The 26,316-nt window shown below is 37.6% G+C and overlaps 1 protein-coding gene and 1 pseudogene across 1 annotated transcript in view; both read right to left on the bottom strand.

Moving 5' to 3' along the window:
* The window catches only part of LOC139716976 (DNA replication ATP-dependent helicase/nuclease DNA2-like), a 36,690-nt pseudogene extending 34,715 nt beyond the window's left edge, over positions 1-1,975 (bottom strand).
* Positions 1,976-16,694: 14,719 nt separating this feature from the next.
* LOC139716975 (uncharacterized) overlaps positions 16,695-26,316 on the bottom strand; it is a 49,521-nt gene continuing 39,899 nt past the window's right edge. The window contains exons 6-12 of the mRNA XM_071628496.1: positions 26,212-26,300; positions 25,237-25,836; positions 24,123-24,278; positions 22,564-23,302; positions 18,575-18,785; positions 17,371-17,498; positions 16,695-16,771 (exon numbers count right to left, since the gene is read on the bottom strand). Of these exons, the coding sequence (XP_071484597.1) occupies positions 16,702-16,771; positions 17,371-17,498; positions 18,575-18,785; positions 22,564-23,302; positions 24,123-24,278; positions 25,237-25,836; positions 26,212-26,300 (1,993 nt within the window). The 3' untranslated portion in view covers positions 16,695-16,701. The remainder of the gene's footprint in view (positions 16,772-17,370; positions 17,499-18,574; positions 18,786-22,563; positions 23,303-24,122; positions 24,279-25,236; positions 25,837-26,211; positions 26,301-26,316) is intronic.

Here is a 26,316-nt window from a genome sequence, read left to right as displayed (position 1 = left end):
CCTTCATGCTGGTTGCATAATGTGGATGATGGATTGCTACCGCTGGTTCGTTTTGGAAGGGATAATGTTGCCTTACTCTTTAATGTCACTCCTAGAATTAAGAAAGGGAACTTGTATCAATCATCAAAGCAATAAGAAATTTCTGCAAAAACAATGCTGCACATTGGCACTGGTCTGACGGTCCAGGACCAGTAAAAATAACTGTCGGACCAGTAATTTTTTCAGGAATGGACCAGTAAAAAATGGAAGAACTGGGTACCTACTGGCAAGTACAGGTCAGACCAGTAGAAAAAAATGGGTTAGTGTGCAGCCCTGGCATATATATTAGCCAAGGATTTAATACATATTCACAGGTCACAATCATCTCTGTAAAGAGTTAAGGAAGAAAAGATAGGAAATGCTGTGTAATTTATGTAAATAAAAGCTTCAAAATCGTATTGAATTGCACAATTTTTATGAGTCTACTTTTTAAGAGATCTTTCTGCAAACTGTAAGGATCTACTAGCAGTATATAAATCTTTATCTCTTGCTTACATTCCTGTAGAAATAAAAATTTTTTAAAATTCCATTATATCATTTATGGTGTAAAGATATCTTATGCCATCTAAAAACACACATGAAACATGAAGTGCAAAATGACATGATTTCTGCTTATCAAAATTCATACCTGTACCTTTCTGGGGAACAGGCATCACTTGTGTAAACAGTGCTGAAGGCATTTCAGATTTCTGGAAAAAGAAAACAAACAATGTGTCACCCAATGACATCCTGGAATACACATCTTGAATACCTGCTTGAATACCTGCAACTGATAACGCATAAAATGAAAAATTCAATGACAACACAAATGAGTACAGAGAAACAGTTGGCAGTCGAATAAGCAAACAACTGAGAACAAAAATAAACTTGTATAGTATCGGTGGATGCAAACCACTGTTGCTCTTATAGAAAAGCTGTGATCACGGATGCAATGAAGACCTCAACAGTCTCTCTAAATTCTGTTTGTGATGCTATACAAGTAGTGACAGAATTTTCACATGAATCAGTTTTCTCCTACCCATCTGCAGTTTTTACCTTTTTGAAGAAGTTCTCAATTGTTGACTGATGTCCATGCCTACCACTGGAGGTTTCCTGTGGGCAATTCAGAAAGAAAAAAGATTCTTTAGTATGCAGTTTTAGGTTAGTATTTAAACCCCATATCAGGTGCCAAGGCATTTACTGTAGCTTAACTTGCCAAGATTTTCAATCACCACTCACTAATTCAGATTGGCGAGCCCACTTAGGTGTAGCAATGTGCCCCAGTCCAACAGGAAGGCCATGGCAACACAACTACAATGTGTAGGGATTGGGGGGGGGGGGGGGGGGGAGGATTTAATAAAATCACACAATCCACACCAAAAATCAACAGCACAATGGTGTATTAAGCATCAATTGAAAATTGACATATTTTGCAGTGTCCAGCTGCGGACTTTGAGTATGCATGTGTGTGTGTGTGTATGTTTTTTTTTGGGGGGAGGGGCTCATCCTACAAGCACACATCATGAATGCCAACAGATATCCCATAATGAATGCTGTCAACAATATTTTACTTTGATCTGAAACATTCAATGAGATTTAGCTTTTGTCTCTAGGTTTAGAAAGTCACCACCAACACTATTCCAGGGATTAATTTATGAATTTCACTTACCAATCCTTTCCTCCTAGTGTTATATGGAGTCAGAATTTACTGGAGGGGCGTACATTTGATTCCATAGTTATAATCACTTGTCAATCTGATACATGATGACAAATATGTTCTCTGTCTCTTATTTTGCTACCTTACAAACTGTTACATTTATCTTTACATTACTGTCAAAAACATACTGTATCGATGAAGAATGGTTTGTTATCTGTGTGTGCCTGTATTGCTTTATGCACCAGTATATTTAGTTACCTTAGTCTTCACAGACTTCGAAGTCTTGGCCGGTTTCACCATTGTGTATCAAAAGTTGAAGCTCTGCCTGGCCAGAAGTCATGGGCTTGACGCTTTGAAAGAAAACATTTTTAACATTATTAGTGAACATAAAATAGCAAGGTTACACTGCAATATCTATATCTTGTAATGTGTGCTACTTTTTTAATGATTCTTTACATTGATTTGATTAGTAGAATCTCAAAGAGTTGATGATGATGATGATGATCCACAGCATTTGTATGGCGCCATATATCTGTCACAGAAACATTCAAAGGCGCAGACTCCTCCAAGACAGTTAGCAATTAAATGTCTGGTGAAAAATGTGAGTCTTGAGTGAGGCTTTGAAGTGATCCAGTTTGTCAATTTCACGGAGGAAAGATGGGAGGGAGTTCCATAGGCGAGGAGCAATAGAGGAAAACAATAGAGGAAAAGTTGACACACAAATTATGATCATGCTTCCCTTTACAAAAGGCCTTGATTTTTTTATATTTGTAGGTTGAACTCGGGTGGGGGGGGGGGGGGGTGGTTCACGAAGATTACAGAAAGTTTGACCTAACTTCATCTAAGTTGGTTTCAGGTTGTGGGTGGCCACTCATAGAATCCGAATTGAATTTAGGGGCATATACATGTATTCCAATTTCATATGGGCAGAGACAGCCATCTGTAGCTGGAGTGCAATTTAAGTTGAGCTTAAATTTAAGGGCACTTATGTACAGTTGTACTTTCGTACCCATGTATCGGCACCCGCATCGTGGTTCGACCTCAAGTGCCAATAGGTTTGACCGTGCACAAAATCTTCTAGTCAAAAGCATTCAGGTTTCTTCTACATGCAGTAGAATTTTGGACGGCGTTGTGGTCAAATTATGGGCGGCTTGCATTAGATTTCTCAAATTCCATAGAACCAAATTGCACCAAAATCACCAAAAATAGCTTATACCGCGACTGGTACTATTATAGCTTATTTCCGATTAAAAATTTGAACCAAATTCAAATTGGTGTTGAGAAGCATTGATATGGACGTTAACTTTGAGATGTCGTCGTTCAAAAAAAAAAAACAACTCACTCTTCGCTTTTACTACTTAATTCAATGATACCGGTGCATAAATTCAACTTAGTTAATTTGTCAGTAATGGACGTGCCAGAAGTGTGCTTTAATTATCCTCTCTTCTAACAAGTAACATTACTACTATACTAGTTCCGTTCTAGCTCTACACAATTCACAACTCACAGTCACACACATTAGCAGTATCGCCTCGCCTCGACGGGGCCAGGCGCAGGCTCTCCTTGTAAACGCCTACAGGTTAATTTTACTGTAGTTTAGGGGCTACTTGTCTTCAGTAGACAGTGACATGTACTAGACCCCGTAATGCCGTAGCGTAGCGTTCCTTCCCACAGTGCAGTTATAACTTGCACTGTCATGACTGTGTGTGGGAATGCTTCGCATTCCAGTTCGGGAAACCCACTCACAAGGGGGGCCCCTCCTTATAAGTAACCCGTCCCCCTTATAAGTAACCCCGTCCCCCTTATAAGTAACCCCCGGGGCACCCCTTATAAGGAGTCTCCACGCTTTTTTGCAATGCAACGCGAAAATGAAAGGACTGCGGCAATCCGCTTGATTATGTCCATAAAGCTTCACAAGTTTCCTAGTTACTCACGAAATTTGAGCAAAATCGGTTTGAGGCATCATATCTAAAATCATGGATTTAAATGTGATGTCAAACGACCCATGCGAACGCTGAAATGCGAGCGATTACTGGCCGAGTGTCGCCAGGCGCGGCGGCGCGGCAATGCTTGAGTGCAGACGTAGCGAGTACACGCCACGTCTGCACTCAAGCATTGCCGCGCCGCCGCGCCTGGCGACACTCACGCCAGTATTCGCTCGCATTTCAGCGTTCGCATGGGTCGTTTGACATCGCATTTAAATCCATGATTTTAGATATGATGCCTCAAACCGATTTTGCTCAAATTTCGTGAGTAACTGGGAAACTTGTGAAGCTTTATGGACATAATCAAGCGAATTGCCGCAGTCCTTTCATTTTCGCGTTGCATTGCAAAAAAGCGTGGAGACTCCTTATAAGGGGTGCCCCGGGGGTTACTTATAAGGGGGACGGGGTTACTTATAAGGGGGACGGGTTACTATAAGGAGGGGCCCCCCTTGTGAGTGGGTTTCCCGAACTGATTCGGGCTGGTCGCAGTTACTTGTAGATCGACTAGGGCCTACACAGTTATAAAAACTCACACCCCTGGGGATGTTTCACAAAGTCGAATTTGAATTTTTGACTAAAAATTATGGTATGCCACTGTAATGCCACTGGCACTAGTTTGTTTCCCTGTTCAATTTTTATTAGCCTCATCACCACCACCCACGGCCCACTTCCAGGTTCAAATTATCATTAATGTTTACAGAATAATTCCATTTTTATTTTATCTTGTATTATCAATGGCTACACGAAAAAAAGTCTCCAAAATCTTCATTTTCATTAGAAAGTTGAGCAACATTTGAGACACACACAGCATACCGTAATAAAATCATAATTTTTAGAATTTTAACGTTAGTCAATCTTGAGTTGAATTTTAAGTTCGACTAAATTCTTCGTGAAACACGCCCAGTTCAATTATTCTATTCTGTAGCTATTAACTACGGGGTCAATACATCTGAATTAGATTTAGTTGCTCTATTTCTGCCTCATCTAACAATAGATAACGTCAGTCATTAAAAACTTGTCGACGATCAGAATGTTATCGTCATTGCTTGCGATGATAATCCGCTAGTCCCGTGTACGAAAAACTGTGTTAGAACATCAATTGACACCGTGAACTGCAGTGCAGTGCAGTGCAGTGAGCAACACAACACAACACTGGCTCGAAATGTTTTTTAAAAGATGCATATCTGTCCATTACCTAAATCGCCCGTTAATCCTCGGAGTCATTAATCACTTGCCAGAACCATTTCCTCAATCAAAGGAGAGGAAGACGAATATCAACTTCAAACTGGATCCATGTTGTCGAAGCGAAGTCGAGATTAGAGCAGGAAAATTGTAAATAACCGCGCGCTACTTGTAACAGTTTGAACAACAGATGGCGTTTCGTTGCCTGAAGCTAGCTCGTGAAGCTTTGTACAATGTATCTTGTTTCACGAACTGAAAATATTGATAGGAATCTAAGCGGGCATGGTAACCTCTTTGACAGGAATACACAATATACCAGAGAAAGATAGTGTTGGTTGTGGGATAAGAAATTGATTCTGTCTCTTTCAAGACATAGCTGTGTATCACATACCTTGTATTTCTTTTTGTTAACAATGGAAATGCTACAATGCATTTTCCTTTTTATTTTCCTGCAGACATATCACTGAAAAGTTTTTATGATGTAGCCTAATTGATGTCCTATTGCATGTACCTTTTTTTTGTTTTACTTTTGATTGAAATAGCAAAGATTCTGTTTATAGACTCAAACACTACATTACGCATATGTCTTTTTTTAATATTTCTTTCTTTCTTTCTTTAAAAATCAGAAGAAAAAAATCAGAAGCTAATGAAATACAATGATTTACCAACAGAAATAAAATCCATGTACCCCGGTACCACAGATTGATAATATGGCATGCTCTTTAGTGGAAATAATCTACGCCACTACGCAGATAAATCATAATCAGCTCAGGAAAATATGGCTCAAATCATTCTTTAAACATTATCAAGACAGAGAAATGTGTAATTGGAATCAATCTAAAATTCTCAATGAATCGAAATGACAAGAAAAAAAAATCTATTTGTGAAGGAATTTCAAAAATAGGAAATAAAGACTTCATGTGATTTTTCTGACATATCAGGCTAGAAACAAATGAAGAGTTTGTTCGCAAAAACCGATAAGTCCATTTTTGAAGATTTTGAAGTACGGTCTCTGTCATAAAGTACAAAATAATACCTTTTAAATGATATATTGGTCACTACATATAAAGGTACATTTTTGAAGTTATGGTCAAAAGAAGCAAAAATTTTCTTATTATTCTCTTTATTTTTCTTGACCTTTAATCGCAAATATCTCCATTTGGCAAATATGGACTTATCGGTTTCTGCAAACAAACTCTTCAAATTAACACATCCAATGGCCAAGGCAAAAAGAAAGGAAAAGAAAAGAAAATGGCAACAAAAGAAAAAGAAGGAGAATATAAGCAGCAGCAGCAGAAAAAAAAAGAAGTCTCATTACAGTTACAGTAAGCTAATCTATTCAGCAAAAAAAAAAAAGAAAGAAGAAAGTAAACACTTTTTTGAGATCATATTTTTCATAGAAGATTTTGATGAAAATCTATGGAAAAATCTATGGATGATTATATTTACCATACGAAAGGTAATTTAATTGGCTATCAATCTAGCAGGTCAATATAAAGGGAAACTACGCATGGGTGAACACATTTGTTTTTGCCCTACATGACACAAAAGTAAAAATGGCAAAACTTGACGTGTTGTCTTTCATTTGCAAATGCACTTCCAGATAACAATGATATCAAAAGACCAGTTTAACACAATGAAAGACATGAATGAAATATCAAAAATTTGTTTTCTTTCTCTTTATCTCTTTATAGCCTGAAACAAAATCAAAGTGGGAAACTAAAGGGGGAGAATAAGAAATTGTCTGTCAACTCAAACTTCAAATGACATAGGGAGTAAGGGCCCAACGTATTAAATGAAAAGAATATCTTTATTTCACTCTTTTAACATAGTAATTTAAGCATTCATGAGACAGATTCAAGAACCAAATATTAATCACAATTTTCCTACTTTGAGAAATCAATTCAAATTCCTACCATTTTTGTTAATATTGCATCTTCTCTCATTTCATTTGAATTTGGATTTGACAGAAGATTCTTCATTCTCCTCCAATTTTTTTAGCCTTTATTAATCTTTTGGGCTTCGTAGATATCATAGAGATCAAAGTTTTACTTCTTCAACTCAATTCATTCTTTTTTATTGTGTTAAATTTGACTTCTGCTCTTATTGTTACATGGAAGAGCACTTATGGATGAATGACAACTTGTTCATTTTTGCAATTTTTACTTTGTGCCTTTGAAGAGAAAAACAAAGGTGTTCACTTATGCGTAAAATTTCCCTTTTTATTGACCTATGGCGCAGTGTATTGCTAGATGATGGCTTATAAGTGTCATGCCTTGAGCATGCTATCTTCTTCCTTTCTGTGCAATTATACTAGTAATACATGATCTGATTTCGAAAAAAATTTTCCAACGACATCTTTTAAAAATTCATCCATGTTTTTTTCTATTTATATGGAGATTGTGACATTGTTTGACAGAATTTTGAGGCAGTATTGGGGTACTTTTGTGAATTAGCATGCTGTGATTCTGTCAATATCTTGTCATGTTTGTCCTGCACAGAATTGTTTCTTTATCTGAAGTAGAAAAAAAATAAACGGTTTGAAGTTGGGCAGAAACTAATCCGAGAGGACAACAGACGACCATTGTACTATAACTTGCACATAATTATTTTATAAAGTGTATAAGTCCTGTCGGTGATGGCCAGGAATTTGTTTTCATGTTTGATATGCATGTATAGTTAATCCTCGTTATCATGATTGGATTTTGTCAGAATTGTACTTCTGGCTCGACCTCACACCATGCACTTCTAAACTTGAACTTTATCTATTGCGCACTTATGCAACATCCGATTTAATATGATAACTGCAATCACACACATAATTCAAGTAGTTAGCTGAAATCATCATCAAACTACTACCTTAGATATTTATATTGCAGAATAATCATACCAGAATGGAAAGACGAATCAAAACATTTTATTCTCAATCCGCCAGACAAACAACAAACCACTCTACAAACATCCAACAAAGCAGAAACATAAAGGGCTTATTGAATGGGGCCCACTCGGCACACTCGACATAGATATACAGCCTGTCATTCTCGTACTCCTCTAGATGCAAGTGTAAATGTTCAATACCAGGGTACTTGTTTGGTCTTTTTGGTGTGTATGATCCGACATAATGCACTTGTGACCATGGGTACATGTAATTGAGGAGCTGTGCATCCTTTTTTTTTTTAAACCTGCCTTTATTCTGTAAGTTTGTCCTCCATAAGAGTATATTTTCCAGTACACAGCATTCTCTTGTTCATCTTTGTGTAGCACATTGTGTAGCTATCTCGATTGATCACAGTGAAGACAATATTTTTGTCAGTACATGTGTATCAAAATTTTGTTTTCCCTGCTCTCTCTTTGATTTTACATATGTATATATATATATATATATATATATATATATATATATATATATATATATATATATATATATAAATATATATATATAAATATATAAATATATATATATAAATATATATATATATATACCTATATATACCTATATATACCTATATACCATAGGTATATATAGGTATATATAGGTATAGGTATATATATATATATATATATTTATATATATATATATATATACCTATACCTATATATACCTATATATACCTATGGTATGTTGATGAGTACATATGTCGATATCATAACTTGTGATAAAACAAATTAATTGAACACCATTGTTACGTAATAAACATGTCGATATCCTCCTCCTTATGCGTGGGGTGCCTTGACTACATTGCGTCTACATGGCAACATCATTGTAAAGGGTACGCACTCTCATAGCAACCAATTCTGTGTATATGAGTGCGCGCTCTTCATGTTCAATTTATGTTTTGGCATTGACATTCCGCTTAGAGACTCCTGAAGAAGGTGGATGGAAGCCATCGAAAATTTGATTTGCTCAATAAACTCATTCTTTCTTTATATTGGTGAAATATTGCATTACCGGTTTATTCTTCATTACATATATATATATATATATATATATATATATATATATATATATAAAATTATTGTTCTTATTATATATTCAGTAAGTGGTATGAATGGTAAATGGTTTCTTTTATGCTTTACCATTCATTGTTGATATTGTTGGTTGATATGATTATTCATTCTTTTGGAGTAGCAAATGTGTGACAAAAGATTATTTACCATACATTACAGTTTCCCCCCTGGTTGCACCAATGAAAGCTCCTCATGCCTGCTCTTAGTGATGTTTGTTATACCCGAGATATGTACAAATGTAGCTTCAATATTATAGTAGAGTTGATTAGGTTGCAAGTTGAATTACATACACAAATCATTCATGCCATGTCACTTTTTTTGACACAGGATCTGTAAACCCCCTCCCCACACACACTTCAAACTAGCCTCTTTTAACCAGGCCTCACATCTGAAAGTCAATGTCCGACTCTTGAACCAGACTTACAGCCAGAGTGAGGGGTGAAGTAGTAAGCAAGTGGCTCCAGCTACTGTGACATTAATCACCTGCACAGCTACCCTTGACCCTGTGCATCGAAAGCTACTTCGAGTAAATTCCTTTCGCAGAGCAGGATAAAATCCTTTGTGGCAAGGTCTGGTCCAAAGGCTACACACGCACACACACGCATGCACGCACACACGCACACACACACACACACACACACACACACATTCACACTCAAAATGAAGAAAACAAAGAGTCTTGGCTAACATTGCATACAATTTTAATCTCCCACATTTTCCTTATCTCGTTGGATAAAGAACTTACAATTGACAAATGAATCTCTTTTTGACCTTTTCTTAAAATATTGTACAAGATAGTTCAGCGGGCTACGAAACATCAATGTAAAATACTGGTGCCCTTTTATACACAGAACAAAAGAAAAATACATAACCCTTAGTTCATCAGTTGATTGCCAATATTTTTTTTTCTTTCTTTCCTTTTTTTTTGTAACTGTCAAACTGACTGCCAGTGCTATGCTGTGAAAACAAAATGAGTTACAGAGGCTGTAAATAATCCTAGCGTGTGCTCTAAAATTTCAAAGACGACATCTTGACGTGATCACAGCCAATCCCCTGCTGTATTACCAATGATTCCATCAACCTTACTTCCGATTCTTACGGTGCATTATTTGCTTCAAAATTCAAACACAGTTAACTCATTACCTGCTCTGAACCGCCACTGACTGATACATTCCCACTGTTCGAATCTAAGACATCCTATCGCAAATCAATGCATGAACTAAACGAATACACATTCCTTCTCATACCATACAGCTTCAAACAGATATCTCCACTTGCTCAAATCTCCCGCACAATGTCGTCACATCTAAGCCGTTGCTGCAAATGAGGAGGAAGTATAAATTACTACTTAAAACAAAGTCACTAAGAAAGCTACTGAACCATAAAGGTGGTTGTTTAAAGTGAGGTAATAAAAAAAAGAGACTGTTTCATCAATTTACCTGGTAAATCGGAAAAAAACAACATAAGAATTAAACAAAAATTGAGCAAGCTATAACAAAAGTACATACTGCGATCGATGCCATGTGGAGAAAAAAAAAAGACCCACCATTGATGAAAACATACACGAAGATGAACTGAGCGACATGGAAGAAAAAACAAAATGATAAATCAACAAAATTCAATTTTGCGCCCCCAAACCATGATACATCTAAAACACTTTACCTCCTCCTGAAGTTCTTGAGGTTTTTGCGTACAACTGCGTCTTCAAGAGTGATAGTGATTCCCGCACTCCTATGATATGCTGTGAACTCTGTTTTAAACTGGAGTGGTGTCACAGACATGACATAGATCATAAACTATCTAACACAGGGCCTGCTTCTCTTTAAATTGAATTTCCATACGGATATAACATGTCAGACATTAGTACTAACATTTTCCACATCCCTGATAGTAGAAAATCAATGTTACCACACATATCTTTAGGTTCCATCCCAACAAAATTGTCACTTATGTTTTTGTAGCACTTTACTCCCCACCCCTAATATCTCAAGGAACAAGTACACATGTATCTGCAGCTAAGTAGCATTTCACCAGCAATTGAATAAGCATTTGCTGTTACAATTAAACTTGCTCCCAACAATTTTCTTCACTCTCTTTTTCTTTAAACCCTTTGGATTAAAAGACACAATCTGAATTCAAATCTGCACTCCTTTTCTTTTTTTTTCTTTTTTTTGAGTGTGTGCATGAGTGTGTTTGCTTTCCTGATGCTCATGTCAAGGCAAAAAACTAACATTATTGTATCCTGACTACAGCGTGCTTCTATTGTTTCACAAGCAAAAAAAAAAAAAAAAAAAACCACCAAAAAAAAAAAAAAAAATGAAACTTGCATCCCAACAAAAATAGAATCTGTAGGCATCACTTTGTTCCTGACCTTTGACCCTCTGGTCTATGGATCATGATGTTGAATAGTAGTAATCAATACAAGCAGCACATTGATGTTCTCCTACATAATCTCATACCATGAATGGTTCACTTCTGCTGAATCTGTTTTACATCAATCAAGAACGATGCAAACCAAGTAAATGACCATGACTGAAATTGTCAAACTCCCACTCGTATGAGTGAGCATAGCATTCCATCCAGAGTACAGTACCCCAACAAACAAGACTATCACAAGCATTCAAATTACTGCATACAGTAGGTACATGTAGCAAAATTTAACCCTCCGACCACTATCTTTCTCTAATGGGGTGTTGCAAGAAAGTTGCAATCAATTGCAACTTGCAACTGATTGTCACTGGCCAATCAAAATCATTGTTGCATGCATGTCTTCTTAATAGGGCAGACCCTGAGCCAATCAGAGTGGTTGTTTCAAAATTAGCAATTATTTGCAATTGATTGCAACTTTCTTGCAACACCCCATAAGAGATACAGGTACCTCCCCATATCAAGTTCATGTTCTGTTTAAGCTCTGTTACAATGGCTGTTTCAGCAGTTTGAAAAAAAAAATTATGTCAAGTCCTTCAAAAACATCACACAAGACAGAAATATCTTAGAATTGGACCTCAATCAATGAACTTGGACCTCATGATTTCTAAATCTAATAAAGTGACCCGAGTGGACATGCAAACACACATGAAGATTAACTGGGATATCTTTTCACTGTTTTTCAGCACATTGCAATAACAAGGACACTTTCACACAATGTTTCTGAAACACAGAACCTGGACTGATTTTTGCACAAATTCTATTTAAAATCTCCTCCAGTGAATCAAAAGAACAGATGTCTCACATGAAACAGGTTTGAAGAGAGGTTCTGATGATATTACAAGAAAGATAAGGAAGTCAAGATTGTGGTTGGAGTGCACGAAAGGGTGGATGAGAGGCCACGTTTAACATCCTTCCATGGCAGAAAGAGACAAACAATAAAAACAAGTCTGGAGAGGTGACAAAAATTTGTTAAAGATTACATTACGTAACAGATTTACATTCTTATATACTCGCAGAGGGATAAATTTTCCCTGACTTATTAGAAGGCATAAAGCGCAGAACACCACAGGCATAATCAGAGTAACAATTTGGTATGAGAATTAAGCTTGACATTGTGCCTACTCAAACATATTGCTAGGAAAGCCATCTTACTTGTTCAATTTTTACATTTCACACCATACCTCCTAATCAAGGAAGGTAAGTTTTTGTCATTCCAAGTACTATAATAGGGGCCTCTTTCATTTGAAGTCAGTGCCACAGTGAACTGACAATGGTATTTACCCAAGGGTAAGTCACAAAATTATTAACTCCATATCAAACATTCAATGGAAGCATGAAATAAATGGGACATGATCACAAAGTGGTTCACTGTGAGTGTACACATATCTTTTTGAAGCAGAATTGATTACTTTCTTGAATATCTTCACACATGCCACACATTCATATCACACACCATATATGCTAAACCAAGAAATTGAGGGATGCATTTAAATCCTCAATATTCTTCTTTTGCAAGGGACTTCCACAACCCCAAAGCCTGCATGAGGTTTCAACCAGGCTTGCCTCACCTAAAACAATAAATGTTGTATCAGACAAATTTTAGCTACAGGCACAGAAATAAGAAAGTAAATTATGCAAGTGAAACTAATGGTTGTTCCCTACCATGTCAAATGGAAACAACAAAGAATTTGAATACATTGATAGACCAGTGCACTGTTTAGATTGTCCTTCAAGTTCCAGAAAGTTATCTCCATGCCTATTGTTTTAAGTGACTGCAATGTAGAATCTTTGACAATTGCATTTCATCAATGCAATTGTTATGAATTTTTGAATGTTTTGTAGTAATAAAATACCACTTACTTTCAATTCCATCATATCATTCCAATCAGTTTCATGAAAGCTCAAAATTGAGAATTTAACCCATATTAGGCATTATTCTATGCAGCATTAATGACTACATGCAGTGTACTATTTCTCATACAACACTGAAAATAGAAAATGTTTGAATTATTACTTCATTTCACTGCTTCATTAATAAAAGGTAGACTGGATCAATACACCAATCAATGTCCATCATGGGTCAGTGATAAAAGCAGCAAATTTCATCGACATCAACACATAGAATTACAAAGAGATAAATTGCCACAGTGACCGCATTGGTACCCATTCTTCTCCACACCAATGCATCAAGCCAGTACATCTCAACCAAGTTCTTACTACTATCAGTGTATCAGCTAGGGTAGTGGAGAACTTGTGAAAGAAAAAAAAATGTAGATTCCATCAAATCATTTGTTAACATTACACTTAATTTGCTACAAAGTTTTCGGACATAAAATGCAAGGAAATCCTATTCAACTTGGGAAAAGAAATGCCTATATAGCCTAATGTCTTCTGCAAATTATTTCCCTATAAGATGTGTGCACTACCCAGGTTCTCTTGTAATCAACTGATTTCCATTTATTTTGTTTGTTTGTTTGTTTGTTTGTGTTTTTTTTTTTTTGGGGGGGGGGGGGAATGGAAGGGAGGAAAGAGAGGATGGATTGTCATGACACATACCCAATAGACACTAAAAAAAAAAACCCACATTTATTACCACTGGTTCACTACTAGGGAATTAATCCTACTAGCCTCATATAGGGCATTGTGAGGTTGATCAATGCCAGGTCTTCACACACAATGAAAGGTCAGTCTCTTGACCGACAGAGGGTCATCCACCAAGTGTCTTTTTTTGACCAAGAGAGCTCATGCAGAGAGATTTCTCTTGCCTTTCTGACAGCTACAACATTCACGGATGTCACAGGGATGTGTCAATACATTTATGCCCATGTAGAGCTTTGGAAACCATCTGAACAGAAAGACATTCATTCTTACAAAGGCTTGTTTATGGTGCACAATTAGAGTCCATGAAAATTTGTTGAATCTCATTCAAAGTAACCCACATTAAAAAAGTTGTACAGCCAAGACATCAATGATCAAAACACTGGCACATGACATTCCTAAACAAAAAATATATCTGATTATTTGATTAGCATTGTAACGCCTATGTCCCACGGATTCATACCATCTATTTGAAAAGATTGTCTTGTGTGTTCATCGCTGCCCAACCCTATGGAAAACACTTTGGAACTTGCTTTACACACCAGTGGGAGCAATACTTTAAAGTCTTTGAGATCATACCATCCTTGAATACCAAACTCACACCGAGCTTTCACAGGTCATCATCCTTCAGAACCAAAAAATGAGCCATGTGAGTCTCCCACGCAAACTGTATTATTTCCAATGCAAATGGAATACCAATCACTGCCACAATGTCAAAGCACGCAAGACGGTACTAACAAATTAGACAAGTAGAATAGCGTCATAATTACTGGGGGAAAAAGCTTCTTGCATGCTCTCAGTGATGAAGAAGGAAAAAAAAGGAAAAGTAAGAGACTTCAGCTACATTTATCTTAGATGCTACAGATATTTAGAATTTTCGAGGGCACCACGAAAGCTTGTGAACAAGAACCATGACCAACTACAATTTGTGTCGCTCACTGAACATTATAACTATCTGGCAAACTACAGCAGATGTGTACCTCAGCTCTATGTGTCTCTCAATCAACAGTCCCAAATATACACAACATTTTCATAACTGTCACCTTGTGGTTGTAAGAGTTATATATTAGGACTCAATTTTCCTCTGTCACCAAAATGATAATCCTGCAACAATGCAGGAACTACAAAAATAATGTGCAATTGATCGATGAATCCTCTCAAAAGTAAGAGTATTTAAAAAGTCCTTGACATATGAAGTATAGGAAGGAGCATAAACACACTGGAGCGGCAAAATGCAGATATAAAGCCTTTGCATGACTGAACACATGTAATAGAAGAGCAAAGAGCTGCTGAAAAATCCCCAAAGATAAATTCCGGAAAGGGCATTTATTTTTTTTCCTGTTGAGAAATATGGTACAGCTGCCATTACAGGCCATGATAATTCTTGCTTTCAAAACTGGTCTCCAAGTTTCAGGTAACAATTTCAAAAGAAATTGACTCTAGATTTACACATTTGACTGAAGGAAGTTGATGTCGAGCCTTTCCTCAAAACGACCCAACAAACAAAAATTCAGAAAAATCTTGATTATCAAGGAAGTATCATCTATGAAAGAGACACAATGCTCTCATGTAGAATGAAAAACACACACCATATCTTTGCTACGTGCAGTTTGACTGCTGAACCCAAGCTTGCTATGTGGAACTGAAAACCTTCAGTCTTGATTCACTAATAGATAGATAGTCTGAAATGTATGCACACAAGCCTCAATAAACATTTTCTTCCACTTATGCACTGATTGCTAACACTCTGGCATTATCAAGAGTACAAACTCACAGTGCATTGGTGAAAATAAAACGAGCGTATACTTCTGATATGTCCATCATCAGCCAAGTTTCCTACCAAGAGAATCCTTCCAGTAAGAAAGGTTTTTGTTTCTTGTTTTTGCATTAAAACGGGATATTGAATCCTGCCTGACTTGAATCATAGGTTATTCCAACACTTGCGACGAACGAATCCCTCCAGTCATTACACGATAACACACCTGCCTATCTTTTCCCCTGCATCATAGCCAGTCATGGCCATTCGTCCCACCTCATATCAAAACCTGGGCGCATAGAAAATTGCCAAAGTTACTTCTACGGTACACTTTTCAAACTGTTCTGTTACTTAAATCATTAGACAATGCAACAGCCAACACTTCCTCCGATACTGAAAAAAAATAAATAACTGAAGAAAAAATAAATGAAACTGACGACTAATAGTCTTTATCCGTACTTGTACTTTAGTCTCTCTAGAACAGGTTGGCATGTTGTGCAAGTTAAGAGTGAAGACAGGTGATGTAAAGTGATTAGAACATAGCATACCGATGTTCGTGTCTCCTCATTCACTTTTGGCACTCTGAATGTAGTTTAGGAAAGAGGAAACATTTTTGTTTTCTTTGTTTTATCTTGTGAAGTTCTGCTCAAAACACATCCTCAGAACGCAAAATGACGATAATAACATTGAAATAATTGAGTGTTGATTCACCACTCAGTCTTCCACTCTAAAACATGCTTGAGTCTGCAGTTTCAAAGTTTGCTCACAACACATATGAAGTGACAATGAGAAGCCCTTTAAAATTTCCCATATAAGAGTGTTGCATTTTAAAGCATCATCTAAGTTTCCAATTCATGTTTATATAATTTTTTTTTCCACATTAGAGGAGGCAACGTAGAGAAGGATACAAGAAGGACAAGCTTGACTTAGGATCTTTGACAACAAGAATGGCAAAATGGATACTAACATTTCCACAAATCTTGTCTGTGACATCTTTGAATAGTGTAACAAAAAATATATTGTATATAATAATCTTAGAATATTTTTGACTAACGATCTGGGTGCTGCTATGTCATGAATGCATTCTCATTCTTCAACTTCTCCAGTTCCAGCACTTGTTTTCGCAGGAATAATACTCTGAAAGATACAAAGGAGACACAAAATGCAACATGACTATGTGACATACCAGTACATAACACAAACCAGTACCAGTACCAGTTCTAGAAAAAGTATTAGAGTACCAGTACATAACATAAATGCGTCACTTGCACATTCCTAACATTTACTTACATCATCTTTGCCGTATGTGAAAAAATACAATAATGTAAACATAGCAGATGAGCCAAATAAATCATATTCAATCAACTACAGACTGTACACCTGTTAAGGACAAACTACCATGGTACATAAAAATAAAGCGTTGAAGCACATTTGGTACTCCATCTCTTGTTTACACTTTCGACGTTCCAATCACACAGGTGAAAATAACTCTGCAAATGCTTTGCAGGGGAATAGCACTGCATGAATCAATATCTGTCTCTTGACTCACTTAATTTCACAAACTCTGCTTAATCTGCTAATCAATCAAAACTGAAGGAAAGACCACACAAAAAGCATACTGTAAGTAAATAATCAGATGAATCTTTTTGCCAAATGGTGGAATAAGCAAGCAAGCACATGAAAACAAAAGTTATTGAAAATATGCAAATTTTCAACGATACTGTTGTATTTCTCACCTTTCTTCTTGTAAGTTGGCTTGAATTTCTGATACCCTTACTAATGATCTTGCAAACTTCAGATCCACAGATAACTGTGAGCTGCTTTCTGCTCCTAGTACATGCGAATCTTCATTTGTCTTTAGTGCCTGGAAAGAGAGCAAAAAAAGAGAACCTGAGTCAATACTGTGAGGCATGGTACATGTAATTTACCCTAAAAAGAAGAAACCAATGGGTCTAGCGTTCACATGAGCATTGCACGTCACCTCCATGGCATTCATGTATGTATCTGATCAACCTGAGGCAACCTATTGCAAAAACTATTGCAAATTGTGTTTGTGACACCATCAGTATCAGAATATACATGTATATCTTGAAATAATCTCCACTCTTCTCCTCACATGATGAAGAGAGGGTATGGTACATACACTCCAAAAGCCTGCAATTCACACTTCATTGTATTTGCACACGTCTCCTAAAATAAGTTAAAGGACAAGTCCACCTTCATATACATAAGGATTGAGAGAATGCAGCAATATTAGTAGAACACATCAGTGAAAGTTTGGGGAAAATTGGACAATCCGTTCAAAAGTTACAAATATTTTAAGTATCTGCACAGTCACTGCTGGAAGAGAAGACTACTACAGTGTATGATGTCACATGCGTACAACTATATAAGGAAAATAAAAAGAGAATTTCACAAAACTTTACTTTTTGAATAAAGTGCACATTTCTTCGACTTGCTACTGACGTATGTTAAGGGTAATATTGTTCCCCCTGCCTTCTGAAAGAGAGAAGTCGAGTGTCCTTTTGTTATGCGAGAAAAATGGAAATATGTTTCATTTCCTTTATTCTTTCTTTATATCGTTGTACTCATGTGACATCACAAGCTATAGTAGTCTTTTCATCCAGCCATGACTGAGCAGAAACTTCAAAAATTCTTAACTTTTTAACGGATTGTCCAATTTTGCTCAGTGACCAGAGCATCTCAGCCAATCAAAACCAAGGATTTTGCTGAAATTGGTCAGCGCTGACAAACGTTGATGAAACACCCCCCCCCCCCCCCCCGATGTTATATTTTAAGACCCCGAAGTAGCACATGTTAGACGGTTTAATTATATTGGCAGTTATCAAAGCAAAAATCCGATTGTAGTCGTACTGTACATTCTTTAGGTCATGTCATGATGGCATGTGTCGTCAGTTCACCAAGACTTGAGAAACTCACCTGTTTCTCTGCAAAGTCTGAGGGCCACCCGCTCACATGCTTCGTCAGGTCTTCGGACAGGTGTACTGCGAGTGAGGACGTTAGCTGCAGTAGCGTGTGCTTTCCCTCAGGCCCTGCTTCAGACGGAGCAGGCTCACTGGTGGGCTGGTCTGGGCCCTCTTTGCCCTCTGTCTGCGCTGTCTTCTTGTCTTGGGTTTCCTCATTGGTGGAGCTACAGAAATGCAATCGATTTGTGGAACAGTAAAAATATGTTCAAAACCACAAATTTTGGGGTGACAGCAGTGTACAATTGTACTTTGTCATTGGCGTCAATGGTGCACTATAGCAGTCAATTGCTTATTCTTCAGTTTTTCAGCGTTATACAGACTGTACGAGCGAAAAGCACCTGAAAGGAATGGATACAACATTTACTATTCAGTCAGTTACACACACACACAAAAAAAATGTTTGCTCCCTCTACAGCAAAAGGCAAAAAAAAAATTAAAAAATCAAAACACAAAATCACTTTTAGTATTCACCAAATTATTGACAAGTTGATGAGATAATCAATGTTCTCTGCTGTACAAGTTGTATCTATACATATTAGCTGTGAAGGCAGAGTGAACCATGCCTTTGAAAAAGGTACATAACAATATGAACATGACACCTGGGCCCCATTTCATAAAGAGTTTATTTGATGACAACTCTTTGCTGGAATGACTATTGTCATGGTAACAACAAGAATACAGCATTCTGATTGGCTGTTTGCTGTGGAAAGTTGTCATTCCAGCAAGAGTTGTCATCCTAACATCTTTTATGAAATGGGGCCTTGAAGTACTGGGCATATTTACTATGAATAGCCTTCTAGTTTGTGAAATGCTTTTATTGGGATAATCTTTAACACAATTTGGTTTCAAATATCGACCTCAAAGATTGCTCTATAGTAGTGGTCACAGTGAAATAGTGAAATGATATCTTTTTTTTTCTTCCTTTCATTTAAAACATTATTATCATCCAGACTCTGTGTATCTTTTCAGTTTATCTTTTTTTTGGAAAATATTAAACACAGAGAGAAATCTAGGATTACCAGTATCAGAATCATATCTACAGTGTACTACATCATATACATGTACCGGTATCTTCTCCACTGTCTGGTCAAACAGAACAGCAAATATTGCATGAAACAGTGCCATTGGCCATCATGAAAAACACTGGTAAGCTACATGCATAAATTACAGCGCTTCAGAAAACTCCAAACAAACAAAAACAAAAACAGCAATTTTTTGGATGCATAGTAGGAGCTGGCATAGATATCAGTGTGATGGGTATTACATGTAGTTTGGCATCAACAACATTACTATTCCATGATTTACAGTGACAACATATCAAACAAAATATTACCATCTTGTAATGCATAAATCTAAATGAAGCATCCAGAATAGTAAAATGCAAAACACAGATAGTAAAACTATTACACTTTCTTCCTGCAAATACTGCACAACCTCTTGAATCCTCGATTGTACAAATTTGACAATTTAAAACAAGCATGTTCCGAAATGTGAAACCATTGCATCAGATTGTAGACATTCTTTTTTTTTCTATGAAAATTCTATGCAGACATTTGGTGGCACAATCAAAACATCTCATTTGTTTGTTTTTTGTTTGTTTGTTTTTTGTTTTTTTGTTTTTTTTATTCAACTTTGACATGTCCAAATAAATTTAACAGAATGTGCCAGGCTATATAAAACTTCATAATGTAATCTGAGTTGTTACATCATAAGTTGTATTTTACGGATTACCCTATCATTCAATCTACAGTCACATATCAGTCACAGATACAATATTTATCATGATGACATTTATGGATGTGCTGCAGCACAAGAATTAATGCAGATATATAATGTAGTAGGCACATCATGTCACTTGTGCCAGAAAGTGCTTTCTGAACAAAAATAACTCCACATGGCACCATATGACAATAACTCCATATGACAACTGAGCAAAGTCTGTCTTAGAATTTAAATCAAAACAAGCATGTTCAAAAATGTGAGTTACAGGAAAATATAATACCAGCAAGTCCTTGCCACTGTTACAGGTAGTACCTCTATACAATCGACCACATCAGTTTCATCACATTTAACAACTTTTAGAAATATTGTGGTTTGCTATATATGAATATCTGCAATCCTCTGAAGTAAATAACACGCAAGAAAAATACAGAGGAAGAAAGATGCTACTTTGACATAGCTGTCTTGAATAGATGTGTTTGACAGAGTATGTATTGATCAGTGGTATGAGTGCATGCAGGATGGTGAGCTGCTAAACACTGCGCAGCAAACATACTGCATTGACGTCTCAGGAGATGCGTCGTCAAGGTACTCTCATTGGATAACAAGGTTTGTTAACCTCTTTACATGACTAAGACAAACAAAAAGGTTATTAACCCTTGATGGTAGAAGGTCACAGGGTTCCTCGTTAGAACTTGGTTCATATCTGAATGAAGTAAGAGCCCAGGTGGCAGACCCTGCACTTTTTATCCATGGTACTCATGTCACATATCATTTTATCAAAGGGCAACTGGAAAAACAATCCAGTGTGCTCTAATTTTAACATAGCTCATTGGAAGCATATTTTCATGGAGTAGTCTTGGAGAATACCACATCAATACAAATATCTTACCTCAACAACAAAATGTTGATGTTACTGAAGTTGATTAAGCTTGTATACAATGTTCATCTCAGTAGTAAGAGACTACAGCGTACTTAGTTATGAATGCATATCTCATGCCAGTAAATGCAATATGTAACCACATCATAAGCAGCACAAGACCTTCTACGCACCATTATAGAAATTGTCACACTGATTCAACATATAAAATTGGGAAAATATAATCCAATTACACACTACAATTATGTGTGTGGGAAATAAAACTCGTTGTGAGTCATAGCTGTAGACACTTGCAAAATATGCAAATTCTATGCAAATAAGTTTGGACAGAATTCTTGAATATAAGCTTCTTTTTTAATTTGTCCTTATTTTTTTTCAAGTATAGAAGTACATGTACTTCTCTCTATTTTAAGACAGACACAAATTGTCAGCATTTTGAATACAATTTTACTGATTATAATCGGCATGGCTTTAATCATCATTGAATGTAGACTGACTGCTCATGAATAGGAAAAGAAAACCTAGAAAGTCATCACTTTTCCATGTAAATCCAAGCTGTTACAATTTCTCTCAGTTATCAAACGTGTCAATTATCTTTTCCATCATATCACTCATAATCTTCACATGTATGTTCTGTTACTATGAGGGCTTCCCTGCCTTAGACTGGGAGAGAACACAATAAAACTTGAAAGAATCATTACAAGTCATCCTCATACAGCTTGGAATCTTCAGATGAAATTGTGGAGACTCGCCCCAGAGGGCTTGATTTGGACTGGAGGAATTTATTGAGCTGCTACAGTCAGTCAAAGGATTTCATCACTATGGGTGTACAGGAGACAAACTTTTCTATTTACTCAATCCTAATTTTTGTTGATGTTGTTAATATATATGTACATAATGCTGTATTTTTATTCAATATTTTTCCGTATTAATGCGCTTAGAAATGTTGGTACTGAGCACTATATAAGTGTTATTCATTATTATCATCATTATTATCTTCATCATCATAATCATCATCATCATCATCATCATCATCATTATCATCAAATGAATGTAGATAACACACACAAACTGACACTTGACATAAGGCTTTCAAAGGTACCTTGCACAAGAAACGTTATCTCCTGCACATTACAAAAAGCACAGTGGCATGCACAAAGAATCAAGGTGAATACCTCAATCTATTCACTGCCGAGTAGATCATTACGAGGGTGAATACCACAAAACATTCATGGCTGAGTAGATCAGTGGGAAATTAGGAGACAGGAAGTTTGCTTCACTGATAACCATAATCACCATTTACAGATAATTGACTGCATAAAATTTGGACAATCAAGACTCACCTAGAATCTGGACTGGTTCCTTTCTCCTTGCTGTCTGCAGGAGGTTTGTCACCACTCTGATTTTCAGGCTGCTTGTCAGTCTCTGTTTGTGGTTTATCAACAGTGGAGTTATTCTCTGATATCACAGTCTTGTCATTTCCCGATACATTCCTCTCCCGCTGCTTGTCCCTATCGCGGGCTAATTCAGAGTCCCGACTCCGGTCCCGTTCTCGGTCACGATCCCGCTCCTTCTCCCTTTCCCTTTCTCTGTCTCGGTCACGATCACGTTCGCGTTCTCGTTCACGTTCACGTTCCCGCTCCTTGTCCCTCTCGCGTTCCCTTTCCCTGTCTCTTTCCCGTTCCCTGTCCCGTTCTCTGTCCCTTTCTCTGTCTCTATCCCGGTCCCTGTCACGTTCCCTGTCACGGTCCCTTTCCCGCTCCCTTTCCCGCTCCCGTTCCCTCTCCCGCTCCCGTTCCCTATCTCTTTCCCTTTCTCGGTCTCGGTCTCTACTTTGTGAATAGTTTCTTGAACTACTTGTCACCGATGACGACGCTGATGTCGGGGTGTGATTAGAACTTCCTCTATTTGTTTGGTTCTTTCTCTGCCTGTCATCAGCAGACGGTGTATGGGGTGTCCTATCTCCTGCCCCGTGGTGATGGGAACGCGAACCTCCTGGTGTAGACTGCTGAAGTCTTGGGGAAGGGTGGGACGGAGCTGGAGATATTGATGCTGTTGACAATGGTGACTGACTAGATAACCCTGCAGATTTAGAATATCAAAGGATTAATAACAAAATTATACATGGTCTTTATGGTCTATAAATGACAAAAGCTTGAGTTTGTTCTGATGTAATTGCCCTGCTGTGTCTCCAAAGCTTAAACATTTGATTTCTTCTAAAGTGTATAGTGTATATGAGAGGAACATTATGAAATTTTCCTTATCAAAAGGGTGTTATTCTTGAGGTGATACAAAAATGTTCTATGAATGAATTTGCTTCATATGTTGATAATGTGAGAGTGAATTGTCTATTCACCAATGTTCTCAGTGAAGAAAATGTGTACTCTATCAACAAGTGAAAGCTCAAATGATATAACACATAGATACATGCACATGCGTATGCAGATTAATTCACAGATATATTCTGTAATGTCCTTAATGTTGTGTTCTTTTGACTGTAATCAGCAAAATTCAATTTTTCTTGCAAACCTTTGGAAAGTATGATATAGAGCCAACATTTTTGCCTTATATTGTATCTTACAAAATTTAATTATCCCGTTGAGGATGGGCTGATTTTGCTACAACACGCATTTCCCATAAACACATGCCCGAGTATACTGGTGACTCGTCCTCAACGGGTTAAGAAATGCGCAGAACACTGAAATCCAAATAGACAGTACGACAGTCTAATGGGTGTCTTGACTGCAGACGCAACACTGATATACACGTCTCCATTCAAAGATCAGAACTGTATGATGAAGTAGTTTGTTTGAGACCTTCCGACAATTTTTACTGATGTATCAGGGCTGGTTGCTGAGGATTCTTTGATTCCGTCAGGGTGTGGTTGTTACGGCACACTTACTGTCATTCAGTTCATCATTCCTCTCGCTGTGGTGCCCGGTGTGCCGTTCATTGGAGGGCGACCTCGAGGGGAAATGCCTGGTCTGGTTCTGGAATCGTGGCGTGACTGGCGATGGGGTGCCAGCAGGAGAGGGGGTGCCCTGTATCCTGGGGGAGTCTGGGTGGGGTGAATGAATCAGAAGAAGAATGCATAAGAGCAACTGTTCGATTTTTAGCTTCATGCTGTACCGTATGTCCCCAAAAAAATTACAACGGGACCCTCTGCAATGATAACTTTAAAAATAATTAATCAATCAAAATACGATTTCAGGGTGTGAAACTATAACTCACTGCGCACATCTTACAGAAAACCCCATTCGATTTGCTTGAGTGGTCAAAGAGAAATGAGGAATTTTGTAGAGCATGTCAGGAATCCCTTCCCTCCAAGTTCTGTCCATTGTGTTTACACATTAATATGCAGTTCCAAGTGCATCCAAGTGCTAAACTTGGAAGAATTAGACTCATGACATGCTTTACAACAATCCACATTTCTCTGTGACTGCTTAACAAAGTTGAATGAGGTTTTCTGCAAAATAGAGCTAAGATGTTATATTTTAAGACCCTGAAGTAGCATTTGGACAGTTTAATCATATTGGGTATTATCAATGCGAAAATCAGATTGTAATTTTTTGGGGGACATACTGTATAACGATGCATCCTACCGTGTAAAAATACTGTGTCGTTCAATGCCGGGTTATAATAATCTCTTGAATTAGGATTACATGACGGTATGGATGCTAATGCATGTACACATTTGTTTGAAGAAGCATCTTCATTCACACAAAGGGGAGCAAAATCCAAATATGAGTGACTGCACAAATACTGGCAGAACCACATCAGTGAAGTTTGAAGAACATCAGACAATCTATCAAAAGTTAGAGATAAGCCAAGTGCTTTTTCATTATACAACAAATGAAAATACTTTGAATTCTCAATATAAGAAACTAAAATCTTACCTTCTATGGCTAGATATTAAATTAACAAAGATATGTACATATGGAAACAGACCGGCAAACACACACACAACCTAAAACAAACTCTCTTTCCTTCTACTTTGAAAGGCAAACAATACTTACCTCTATCAGATCGATCTCCCTTGGGTGGATGTGACACAGTGACAAGATTTTTTAACCTCCCATACATGTCAGTTGCAAGAGACACGCTGCCCGCATGGGGTAAGCCAATCTTGAACAACCCCCCTTGGGACCCGTGTGGGTCTCTTTTTGGATGGTCAGTTCGATTGGTTTGGGGCTTATCTATGCTCTGCCCCCGTGGTATCGACTGATGGTACGAAGGGTTGCCGCTGCTCTTGCTTGGCGTTTGATGGTTGCCACTGGACCGAGGCTGGGGGAGGGAGTGGCCAAGTGCATTGCTTGTGTATGATGACGACGATGACGACGAAGATGACGACGACGATGAATGGGACTGACTGGTTCCGTATCTGAGCTGTTGTGATTGGCTGCTGGCTGACGAGGTGGTGCTTGCTGATGATGCGTTCCCAGAAGAGGGCTTTGTGTGCAGTCCGCTGGCCTGAGATTTGCTCTGTGATAGGCTGGAGTTATAATTCCTCTCATGCGACTGGCCATCAGCCCCTTTCTCATGTTTGTCGGACACATTAGGCTGGGTTTGGCCGCCATCAGACTTGCTATTACTGGAATGCTTGTCATTAGATGTAGCTGGAAAAGAAGTACACAATTATCAACATTAGTCACATTGCTCGAGACAGACATGTGATCAGTAACCATTTTGCATTAATGCATCCAGAGTTTAAAACATAAAATACTCAGACTTGGAAGACGCGCCAACCCAGTGGAATAAAAGGGACTCATATTGACTTTAAAGCACCCACAACCTAAATCTCTATGCAGTTCTGTTGTCTTCCTTCCTCTCTGCATCTCACACTTCAGTACGAATGCAATTGACAACGCATGTTTTCTAAATGAAACAATGAATTCTGGCAAAAAACAAATTATCACATGAAAGTTATCAAACTGTAAGAAATTCTGTGGCAGCAGCATAGTCCAACCAGAAAACGAGTTGTTCATAATTACCTTTAGATGACATATTAGGAGTATTAGAGAGCTGAGGTGAGTCACTGGTACCCAGTCTCTCCTTTCCCACAGCCCGCTGCAGCTTCTCCCTGTTGGTGTAAAAGT

This window comes from Diadema antillarum, unplaced genomic scaffold, assembly GCF_040938485.1.
Source record: "Diadema antillarum isolate AM-2024a unplaced genomic scaffold, OU_Dant_1.0 scf00000071, whole genome shotgun sequence".
Classification (NCBI taxonomy): domain Eukaryota; kingdom Metazoa; phylum Echinodermata; class Echinoidea; order Diadematoida; family Diadematidae; genus Diadema; species Diadema antillarum.
This window is presented reverse-complemented; position numbering and strand designations above follow the sequence as displayed.